The 12,542-nt window shown below is 39.6% G+C and overlaps 1 protein-coding gene across 1 annotated transcript; it reads right to left on the bottom strand.

The window, feature by feature from the left end:
* Positions 1-10,805: 10,805 nt before the first annotated feature.
* On the bottom strand, positions 10,806-11,735 carry LOC144253840 (olfactory receptor 7A10-like). The gene has a single exon (XM_077796503.1). It carries the CDS (start codon positions 11,733-11,735, stop codon positions 10,806-10,808), a length of 930 nt encoding a protein of 309 aa, XP_077652629.1.
* Between the last annotated feature and the right edge of the window lie 807 nt (positions 11,736-12,542).

Here is a 12,542-nt window from a genome sequence, read left to right as displayed (position 1 = left end):
CACAAGTCATCCTCAGTGGAGTGGTCTTCACTGGGAGGACAGTCAGTGCACAGGTCCTAAGGAACATGCTTGTTTCAAAAAACTGAGGCATAAAAGAAAGCTGTTGGCAAGGAGGAGGAAAAAGACCAAGAGTGATGAGAGATGGTGGCAGAGAATATTAAAGAATGATCTGGTCGCGTTGCTCTCTGAGGCTACAAGGGACAGGGACTCCTTCATCCACACCCTGAACCTCTTGCCCTTAGATTTGCTGCAAACACATTCTGTGGATTGCAAAAGCATTCCCTCCTTGCTACCACCCAAGGGTTAAATTCTGGCCTCTAGCTGCTAAGAATCACCCTGGGATATATCAGATCAGGTAATCTTTTCTGAGCCCTCCATGAGGCACACACACACACTCACACACTCTCATAGCCTGATTTCTGCCATGGCCTCTCAGCACCAGTCATCCTGAGCTTCAACAAAACAAGCTGAGTTTGTCTTTTCTCTGAAGAATGTGGACAGGGTACCTGGAAATTCCACTTGACACTCTTTCCATGAACAGATGAGTGAAGCCACCTTATATACAAGCAGAGATATGAGAAATTGTGGTATAAAAGTGTATTAAGAATTGTAATGCAAAAAAAAATAAGAGAGCTCATGTATAATGGCATAATTTGGCATGAACTTTCTTTATATACAGAGATATGAAAAATTGTGCAGGTGAATGGAAAGTGATGAATGTAATGCATTGCACTATTATCATGTATGAAAGAAATATAACAAAAAGAATGCTGCTCTTCTTCCCTGTGTCTGAAAAGGAGCATGAATACCTATGCAGTCAACAGAGGGAGGGAGAGAACTAGAGAAGGATGTGGAGTGAGAGAAAAGGAGAGAAGGCAAAGGGGTGGACGGAACATGAAGAGGAGAGGGCAGAGATAGTACGAGCTTTACCTTGCAAGCCCAGGTGTCTTTTCTCCAGGAGGAAAAGGCTTTCTTGGTCCTGGCAGTGTTCCAAACCCAGTGACCCCTCTGAGTGCCCAGCAAAAACCATAAGCAGCAAAATAAATTTGCCAAAAAACACCAAAGTAGTAACATCATGTCATTAAACTACATTTTAAATGTTTTTATTATTGCATTGCAGTGATGCTTAATGTGGGGGTGATTTTATATGCTTTTAGTTGTAGATGGTCACAATACCTGTATTTTATTTATTTATTCTTACATGGTACTAAGAATTGAACCTAGTGCCCACAGGTGCTAGGCAAGTGCTCTGCCCCTGAGCCAAGCCCTTTCGGGGTCATTTTAACACAATCTCACATGCAGGGGATTTATTTTGCTCCACTTTAGTCTCCAGTACCTCTATTTTCCCTCCTCTCCTCCCTCCCACTGTTCCTCTTCCTTGTGTAAAGGCACCTGACAGAACATACACTTCAAAAGGAAAAAAAAAATGACCAAAGATCAAAAATCAGCAACTCACAAAAGGAGATATTCAAAGTACCTACAGCAAAGTGGGGAACTTTGAATATGAAATAGCAGATCTGTCTTCCCTAGTTCTGCCCCTTTCACCTGACCTATTGGCTTGTCCCTCATTATGTAGCAGATAAGACAGGCCTTTTCTCACTATTTTAAAATTCATACAGAATCATTGTGCGTGTTCACTGAGTATATGTGTGATCATTCCATATATGTATATGCTGTGTGACAATCACATCAATGTAATTAGCTTTTCAATCTTTTTTAGGTCCTTACTCTACTTCCTTATCTTTTTACTTTGCTTGTTTTGTATTTGTGGGAACATTTCATGAATGTTCATGGGTTTGGGGCTTTTTAAAATGTTTTGTACATGTTATTATGTTAGACATAATAATTATATATGTTTATTGGGCATACTATGATATTTTGATGCATGAAAATATTGCATGATGATCAAAAAAGTGTACTATTAATAAAATGTAAAAATAAATTGCTAAAGCCTTGGAAATAAAAGACAAGGAAGTAGAGTAAAAAGTTATGATTGAATCTTTCTTATCTAAAGATAAACAAAGTCCAATATACTTGTGGATGGTGGATATGATCTCCAGTAAAATGATTAGGAGCAATGCCTACATTGTATGGTGGAAAATCAAGAGGCACAGAGACCTAAGAGAGACATGAAATAAGTTGGAAATATGTTGAAAAGTTGACTTATTAGTGCAAAGAGTGCAGAAGAACTTTCACCAGCATTTTCGCTTAAAGCAAGGATTCACAAGTCAAGAAATATGCAATTGTTGAGTCACATCTTTCAGAATGAAAAACCCTGCCAGGAGCCCAATAACAAACACTGGCCTATTGGAAAACATTAGAATCTGTAGACTTTCAGACTCCCCACAGATACATCTCCACTTATGTGCTGTGCTTATGTAAATGAAACTAGGGACAACATGCAAAATCAGTGGGAAAAAAAAGCTTTGAAACAATTTTTAAAAAATAGAATGAGAGGGAATACACTACAACTCTAAGCAAAGGGTCATAACAATTTGAAATAGAGAGATCGACAGCCATCCCGTTGACTTCATCTTACAGGTTGTGAAATACGTGCAACGTAAAAGTCTTTGGCATACCCATCTTCACTTATTAAGTTAGTTCATTTTCCATGTGGATACCCAGAGAGGAAGAGGATTCAATGAAATATCTATATCATGATTTTCTCCTGCAGGAAATATTTACAGAAATTCCTAAATCTGTATCTTTCTCACCAATATGAAAATGGTCTGAAATATGTTCTATTATAACTATTTTTTTTTAAAATGAGCTCCCTCCAGTGCATATCACTCCATACTTAATACTGGACTTACCTATTCCCCTTCATTGCAAAGGTAAGCAGACTTACATTTTACTTTATTTGAACTACTTTGCGCCTCCTACCCCTCTTCTGTTACCATAAGTTAATGGTCAACAGTGACCCCGTGTTGCTGATTTCTTGGTCACTTCTCCTTTTTAGTATCTTATAAATCCATTAATAAATTAATTAAGCTAGCAAAGGACACCACCATCTCTGGGTTGTAGGCCAGGCTAGTTGGGCTCTCAGGGAACCTCAGGTGAAAGATCTGGTAGTTTCTGCTGGGTCCTCTGGCTCACCTGGGTGGCATCTCTGATAGGAGGGTCTTCATGCACAGGCTTCAGTTCTTCCCTGGATGTTGAAGGTGCAGAGTGAGGCTCTGACCCCAGACAAGAGAAGAGAAATGGGTCCAGCTTTGATCCTCAGTCATATTTCAAGATCCGGAAGAATCAAGTGTGCCCCAGGGTATGCAGTAGTGGAGGGGAGGAGCAATCACAGCCCACAGCTTCCTCTATCTGCTCATTAGGCACATGACCTTCTTTTTTACTCCAAACTCTAAGCACCTGATTTCCCTGCAGGTCTCTGGTCTATAATCAGGAAAGGAAGACTTTGAATAAATTCCCCTGAGATCAGAGTGGAGTGCTATTAATCTGTCCCTTTTTTACCACCAATCCATGAGCCTCAACTTCCCAATATCCCACCACCCATCACCACATCCACCCTTTGTGTTCCACTTTTCTTCCCATGTCTAAAACTAAGAAACCTGCCCTGGTTACATATCTTGTGCCCTCAAAACACTGACTCACATTGGGGACACAGTCTCTGGCATCTTCTGAAGTTTTCTCTGTCCCTCTTTAACAGAGGAGTGAGCTGTGTTTTTTGAAATGTGAAACCAAAAGAAGGCACCTTGTACACTTAACACCCTTTGCTGAAGATGCCAGAATTGTCATGCTGGTAATGAACATACATTTGTATAATGAGGGACCAAATGATGGTTCTTGATTTCGGATGTGAGTATGAGTTTGATAGAAACTAAATACCCGGCTATGTTATTGATGAGGTTGCCTGAACAGAGGAACTCAGGACTCTGGCAAGAACCGAAGAGTGTGGGGTTCTCATGTGTGTGCAGAAGGGAGGCAGTCAGAGAGGTTCTTAAGTAGTAAAAGCCACAGTGTAAAACACACGTCCATCTGTATCGTCTGCCCTACTCTCTATACACCAGGGAGTGAGGGAAATAAAATGTCAGATGCCAGCATTTCTTGTTTTACCAAATGTGTTTATTTCAATATCCAACATTTTTACCCCAATCAGAAAGCAATCTTCACCACAGTCTTCTGTACATTTTATGTCTGGATTGACAGAAAGCCACAGCACATTATCAACAAGTCGGTGTTCTCTTCATTTACCTGCTCTTGTTTGAAGAAAGTACACAGGGTAATTTTAAGCACAGGATACACCATGACAGGAATGACAGCTTACAGTCACATGGGAGAAAGTGAACAGCAATCACAGGTTCAAGAGGAGAGGGAAACACTTTCAAAATGGGAACAGTTTATAAACGGCTTTCTCAGATGTCCATCACTTTTTTATTTATAATTTTAATTGGAGAAAATTGTAGATTAATGGGCAGTATTAAAAACTATCAGGGACATATCCAAGAACCCTTTCGTGAACTTCCACCATGGTAACACTGAGCAAAATATCACAGCCAAGTGTTTACACTGATAACAAGGAAATGAAATCACAGCAAAGAGAATCGTCATTCAAAGTTGGCTCTTTTCAGATCTCTTCTCTGAAATTTTGAAATGAAGCTTGACTTTGTATGTACATGTAGATTTCTGTGGGTGGATGACTCAACTCTCAAAAAATATCAAAAATCCACAGGCACACATTCATATTCACACCTGCTACCATGACCAGTTTCTGTGGACCCACAAAGAATTTCCACACATGTCATTTATTCCTCACAACATTGTTCCGAAGTCATGCTTATTTACCCAGATTAACTTCAGATAAAGGGCACTGGGGGTGTTAAATTTATTGATATTAAACTTTTAATGGTGCAATTTTAGTGTCACATATTTTTAGAGCACCATTTGATGTATACACTGGGTAATGACCAGATCAAGGTAAGCATAATTACCTCCTCAAGATTTATCATTTCTTTGTGGTGAACACATTCCAGACTGGTAGAAAAAAAGAAAGTGAAATAGGGCAAGGAATGGGAAGGGGAAGGAGAGGTACTGGGGCTAAGTTGGAGCCAATTGTATTCCATGTTTTATGATTATGGCAAGATGAATCCCAATTTTATGTATAATTATAAAGCACTAATTGCAAAGGATATTGGATTCCATCATTTTTGAAATATGCAGGACCTTATCATGACCTACATTGCAACAGAACAGCAGAACCAATTTCTCCTACCTGACTACAACTTAGTACCCTGGGGCCAACCTTCTTCTGTCCCTCCTGCTCCCTTACCCTTTCCAGCCTCTGGGAACCAGCATTCTGTTCTGTGCTCCTGTGAGAGCAACTTCTGTACCTTCTACATGTGAGTGAGGTCCTGCCGTACTTGTCTCTCTGTGCCTGGCTTGTTGCCCTTCACATGGTGACCTCCAGTTCTCTCCATAGGATCAAGGATGACAATTTTATAACAATTATATATAAAAGAGTTAAACCTTATTGAACACGTTCTTCAATTGAGCACGTGAGGGGAATTGTTCATAGTAACGTTTTATACCTTTTTATGAATAACTAGGAAAGAGGAGCTCAAAATCTCCAGAGCAGAGGTAGTTAGGAGCATTAATTATCTTCATTTTATCAATACTTACTGTGCACAAGTATTAAAGTATTACACTGTACTCACACCTACATGCAATTATTACATGTTAATTATATGTTTTTCTGAAATTGTTTAAGAAAATAGAATTGAGTATCCTGACACGATCATTACACACTGTATACATTAATTGAAATAGTGCCATACCCTATTTTTAAAATTAAGAAAGTAATTATTGAATAAAATATTTTAAATAATGCATGTCAAAAATGATGAGATAATAGAATAAATCAGACATTATTACCCTATGCTACTATGTTACCTATGTTACTACTCTACATCATGTAAATCCAAAGAATGAGAAGTCATACTCTATATATGTATAATGTATCAAAATGCAGTCTACTGTCATGTATAACAAAATGGAACAAATTTTTAAAAAATAAATTTAAAGAATTGATAAGAAATGTTTTAAAAATAGGAAGAAATTTTATTTGAATACTGTGGATATTTGCCTCACTATATTTACCCTATAACATCAGGTTGCAAACCTCAAATACGAACAATAAGATGTACCCTAAAAATAAATTAAATTTAAATTAAATAAAATAAAAAAAAACAAAATAGACATATACAATTATTCTAAAACAATTACAGTTTTTAAAATGCAAGAAAAAGTTGTGAATGTGCCTGAGTCATTGACCTAAAAGAATAGATACAAATGGCTTAGGAACATTGAAATGTGCTCAATTTCATGACATTTAATGAAATTCACATTAAAATCATCAAGGGAACTTTGAATACCTTACCTTGGTGTTTGCTATAGTCCTAAATCTGCAACACCCAGAGACAGAGTGATTCTTTGTTGGGGAGAAGCCCCTAAGTAGGAGTCTGTATCTGAAGCTCTTGTTTTCTCTGAGCTTAATTTATACTTTAGTAAAGCTTCTCTAGAGCCATCTTAACATGAGGTCTGGGACCATGGCCTGCCCTCTGTGACCTTAAGTTCATTGCCTGGTGACCATAAGGTCCTGCTCCCTGGTGATAAGTGACCAGGAACCTCCAGAGACGATGTGTATCAGATGATCCAACAAAGTGGCAAATGCTGAGTGGAGTTATAAAATCTTAATTTAATATTTATGGACATGTGATTGTACATATCCATAGGGAGAACATGATGTTTTTAGCATAGGCACCTAATGTATGCTGAACAAAAAAGCTTAAGGAGACTTTCCCTCCCCATATCATTACCTTATGATTCCAGGTCTGCGTTCCTCTCTTCAGATCTTCATAAAACACATGATAAGATCTGGGCACTGCAGCCCCCAGCCACCCCCACTCACTGTGGAACACTAGAACTGGGTCTTTCTATTGACCTGTGTTCCTGTACCTGTTATCAAGCCTCCCCTCTTCCTCTTCCTCCTGCCTCCTTCCCAGCCTCCAGTGTCACTATTCTGTATATAGATTGAGGCTCCTTTGGCCTCAACATAGGAGCACATGCAGTGTTTGCTTGTGTCTGGCTTCTTTCGTGGAACACAAGGGCCTGTCCCCTTTATTCTGTTGTAAATGGCAGGATTTCATTCTTCTTGAAGGCTGAAGAGCACTCAGTTATAAATATACCACATTTGACTACTGTGAAGACTGCCCAAGGAACATTGGGAAGTGCAGCTATGTCTTTGAAGGCTAATTTCATTCCCTCTATTTTTTTTATTATCAAGATCTACCTCCATGAGTCTGTATTTTTGTTTACTTCTGCCTCAAAGCCTCTTAGTTAACCTATCCATGTGTAGTTTTGAGGCTCAAACTCTCTCTTCTTTCTCAACCATCTCCTAATTTTCATTCTATTAATCTAAAATTCACAGAAAAAACTGCTTACCAGGAACTGTACTAGACATCATGGTTGCAGGCACAGATGAGATAGGGTTCAGAATTTCTAGGATTTCAAAGGGTGTGAGTATAAAACTTGAGTAAGTTGAGGATGACGGGAAGGAAAGAGGATCCAACAAAAAGGCAGTAAATCTTCAGAGTTGGTCTCATCTGAATCACCTCAGAAAACATCTCTGCAAGTGAGTTTCCAGGGCAACAAGGCCCCCCTGAGCATCACTTGTGAGGTTACGTGTTAAAGGTATAAGATTTGGGTTGTTAAAATTAAAGACAATCCCTTATTGTAGATAACTGGGAAAGTGCCCTGTTATGTTCACACAACTGAGATTTCCTGGTGAATGTTAAAAGGCTGATACAATGTGGAACCTCAGGAACAGTCCTGGGGACAGGGAGCCCCTGAAGACAGACCCCAGGGAAGAGTGGCTTTAAAACCTGTGAAAGCTGAAGTCATCAAAGGGCTGGATGGAGGAGGCCAGGCTCTAGGGCCCTTGATGTGGTGCCCACTGCTGCTCAGGAGAGTCCTGCCATGGTCTTCACTGGGGCACCATCCTCCTGACCCCTCCAACTCCCTGCTCCTCAGACTATAGACAAAGGGGCTCAACATGTGGCTGACACCAAGGCCACATCAAGGTCATCTAGACAACAAAGTGACTACATAACTGAGTAAGACCTCAAGACCAGTGCTACAGTTTCCATCTTAAGTGTCACCCAAAGGCCCTGTGTTAAAGCTTGGTCCCCAGCTTGGTGCTATTGGAAGGTGGTAGAAATACTAAGAGGAAGGTCTAGTGGGAAATCTTAGTTCAGTTGGGAATTGCCCTTGAGAGGGATTATAGGACTCCCGTCTTTTCCTCTATCTCTTCCACTTCCAGGCCATGAGGTCAGCAGCTTTCCTCTGCCACATTCTTGCCACCCCTCATCATGTGCTCATTGCAATATGGCAAGCCTTGGGGCCAATCCAAAACAAATTGGAATCTTGAAAATTGTGAGCCAAAATAAATGTTCTCTCCTTATGAATCAATTATCTCAGGTGTTGTGTTATAGTAACAGAATGCTGACTTGCATAACCAGTGCATAATGCAAGGGCATTACTAATAGTTTAGACCCACATGCAGAAAAGGCTTTGAACTGGTTCTTGACTGTCAAAATTCTAGAATGATAGAAGATAAGTAGCCTGTTATGTTATTGATGAGATTGCCTGAATAGGGGAACTCAGGATTCTGGCAAGTCCAGAACAGTGTGGGATTCCTATGTTTGTACAGAAGTGGGGCAGTAGAAGAGGTTTACTTAAGTAAAAACCATATTCTAAACGAAATATTTATCAGTAATGTCATCTCTCATCTTTATGTAGCAGAGATCAAGATCAATGAAATGTTATATGCCATCATTTCTTTTTGTCCCAAATCTGTTTATTTCAATATCCAATACTTTTACACCAAATGAAAAGCAGACTTCACCACAGTCTTTGTACATTTTGTGTGTTGGTTGACATTGTCATCAAGATGGTGTTCTCTTTCACTTATCAGCTCTCATTAGAAGAAAACACATGAGGGTAATTTGAAGCCTAGGATGCACCAGGACAGCAATGACAGCTTGCAATTCCATGGGAGAAAGTGAACAGCAATCATGAGTTCAGGAGGAAAGGAGAACGCATCAACATTTAAACTATTTGCAAATGGCTTGCTTTGCTTTCACTTTGATTTATAATTCTTAATGTAACTTTTCATTTGCAGAAAGTTGTGGATTAACATGTGGTATTAAAAAAAAGACAGGGAGAAATACAAAGACTCTTTAGTCACTTTCCACCATGGTAACACTGAGTAAAATATCACAGGCAGATTATCAATGCTGATAACAAGGAAATGAACACACAGAGCAAGGAGAAGCACCCTGCTCATATCTTACAGCATCATTCACACATGCTCAGATAGGGAGTTAATCCTGCCCATAACCAGAGGAGTGAAGGGAAAAACGTGGCATATATACAACATGGAACACCATTTATTCTTATGTGAGGATGAAGTCCTATGATTTAGGCCAATGTGGATGGAACCGGAGCACATTGTGCTAAGTGAATAAGGCAGATACCAAAAGAAAAGTACTTCATGGTCTCTCTCAAATGAGAAAGGTAAAATAAAATAAAATAAAATAAATGCTAACTTGAATATAGAATAGAGATTACCATACATTGGGTTGGAAAGGTGGAAAATGGATGGTTATATTTGATGAGTGTACACCCTGGGCATGTGTGGAAATATCACATTGAAACTCCTTAATATTTTCTATATATTTACGTTCATCAAAATAACATACAGTATAGTTCCCAGCAGTCAAAGATCCCAAGTTTGCCCTGTTACATCCCCATCCACCTTTCTCACTGCCACATGCCTGGCCCCCAGATCCATCAATCTGCTCACCATTTACATATTCCTAGCATTTCAAAAATGCTGTCTAGCACATAAAATATGTGCCTGGGAAAAATGTTGCAGTAGATACCTCTGGTGAAATGACCTGTTTTGCCCATGACTATTTTAGGCACTGTGGACACCATGCTGAAATAGAAACACAATTCAAAAGTGTGAACAAAACTTAAGGACCTGCTAATACCTTGAGAAGTTAAAGGCTACCTTAACTAAAATGGTAGTTTTGGAAATAATATAGGAAAAAAATAAAAAATACAAAATTGAATATCTATTCTCATCTGGGCCAGGTGCACACTTGCAATCCCAGTGACTCAGGAGTCTGAGGCAGGGGGATCACATATCAAAGCCATCTTCAGCAATGTAGTAAGGCCCTAAGCAACATAGCAAGACACTGTCTCAAAGAAAAAACAGAAAGGCCAGTGCCTATATCTCAGTGGTTAAACAGCCATGAGTTCAATCGACGGTATCGAAGTTTGTTTTTTCTTGGATTAACTTCCACAATAAAATTATGAAAATTTGTTTTAGTTGTTCTATGAAATTTTTCACGTGTGAATACTAATTATGCATATTTTAAGCTAAATGAACAATTCTTTAGCTTGACATTTGCAATTGAGATTATTTCTAAAAACATATATTATGGGATAAATGAGAATTTTCAAGTATTTCTCATCCAAAGTGGGAATTATTTGGGGAAAGCCGGAAAATGAGAAGGGAAAGGGTTGAATTCATAGTGATCACAGTGTGCAATAAAGTGAATGGTGTAGTGGGATTGAATGTCAAAGTTGAAATCAAAGAAATGGAAACTCTGCTTTAACGTACAAGGATCAAGTCCTGCTTCCACCTTCCAGTGAAGAATCCTGGATTCTGCTTCTGAGGCTCTAAGCCCTGCAATCATGGGCACTTATTCAGTCTCAGCACAATTAAACTTTTATCTTCCTGTGCCACAGAGTGTTCTCAGAACACTCTTGATATCCTTGTTCCTCAGACTGTAGATGAAGGGGTTCAGCATGGGGGTGACCACAGTGTACATCACTGAAGCTGTTGCAATGGAGTGTGAGTTCTGAGTCACAGCAGAACTGAGGTACACACCTAGGCTTGTGCCATAAAATAAGGAGACCACAGAGAGGTGAGATGCACAGGTGGAGAAGGCTTTGTACTTGCCCTGAGTTGATGAGATTGCACGGATGGAGGACACTATCTTCCAGTAAGAGTAAAGGATGCCAGTGAGGGGTCCAACAGCCAGCAAGAGAGCAGCACAATATATCACCAGCTCATTGAGAAAGGTGTCAGAGCATGCATGCTGAATCACCTGGTTAAGTTCACAGAGAAAGTGTGGGATTTCCAAATCTGTGCAGAAGGACAGCCGCAATACCATTAAGCTTTGTAACAGTGCATATGAGACACTCACAACCCAGGACACCAGAAGTAGCAATCCACAGAGCCTGCCGTTCATAATGACCATGTAGTGCAGGGGATGACAGATGGCCACAAACCGGTCATAGGCCATCACACTCAAAAGGAAGTCATCCAACACAACAAAGAGTACAAAAAAGTGAATCTGGGTGATGCATCCTGCATAGGAAATGGCCTTGCTCTGTGTCTGGATGTTCACCAGCATCTTGGGGATGGTGGTGGAGGTGAAGCAGATGTCCACAAAGGACAAGTTGGAAAGGAAGAAGTACATGGGCGTGTGCAGGTGGGAGTCAAAGATTGTGGCCAGGATAATGAGCAGGTTCCCCAGCACAGTGACCAGGTACATGGACAGGAAAAGGCTAAAGAGGAGGGGCTGCAGTTCTTGGTTCTCTGCAAGTCCCAAAAGAAGGAATTCTAAACGTTGAGTACCATTCCCTGGTTCCATATGCATGTCACTACCAGAAATGAGAAAAAGAGCATAACTAATTTTTACAGACAGGCAATACTTACAACATTGAAATGAAAAAATACATATTTGGTATAAAAAATTAATTTTAGTGATGGTGTGTAGCTCATGTTGGAGTGGCTGCTTAACATAGGCAATGCCCTGGATACCATCCATATACATCAAAAAAGAAAAAAGCCAAGGGAAATAAAGAAATTATCTTCTATAGAACATGTGTGGCTCTTGTCCCCTAAGGGATCCTGTGCCACCTCTGATGAGGTATTCCTATTTCATTCTCAAGTTTTCACTAGGAAGACATGATTTTCATATTTCTAAAGAGAAAGATATTCATGCCTTTGATAAGTATAAATTAGCAACCCTCATGAACACTTTGGTTTCAGTGTGTTTTGGCTGTCTTGGCTTCAGTGAATTTTGCATCATTCAATGTGGAAGGGCAGATCTCTTCAAAATACCTATTTCATTTTCTTTGGCCCCATACCCAGTAGTAGGATTGCTGCATCAAGTGATAACAGTGTTTTAAATTTTTGGATTCTCCATATTGTTTTCCATAATAGCTTCATTAACTTGCATTCCCACCAACTCTAAGTCAGGATTCCGTTTCTTCTCCACATACTCACTGGCCCTTGATATCCTTGGTCTTTTTTGATAAAAGCTCTTTCCACTGGAGTTAGGCCATAGTCTAACATTTTTTGATTAGCATCTCCCAGATAATTAGCAATTTTGAGCACATTTCAGATGGCTATTGGCAATTTATAAGTGGTACAGATGTGCAGTGGAATTATTCAG

The sequence above is a fragment of the Urocitellus parryii genome, chromosome 3 (genome assembly GCF_045843805.1).
Source record: "Urocitellus parryii isolate mUroPar1 chromosome 3, mUroPar1.hap1, whole genome shotgun sequence".
Taxonomy (NCBI): Eukaryota; Metazoa; Chordata; class Mammalia; order Rodentia; family Sciuridae; genus Urocitellus; species Urocitellus parryii.
This window is presented reverse-complemented; position numbering and strand designations above follow the sequence as displayed.

What these genes read in the sequence shown, in the direction of transcription:
- LOC144253840 (XM_077796503.1), bottom strand. Translation starts at nt 11,735, where the DNA reads ATGGAACCAGGGAATGGTACTCAACGTTTAGAATTCCTTCTTTTGGGA.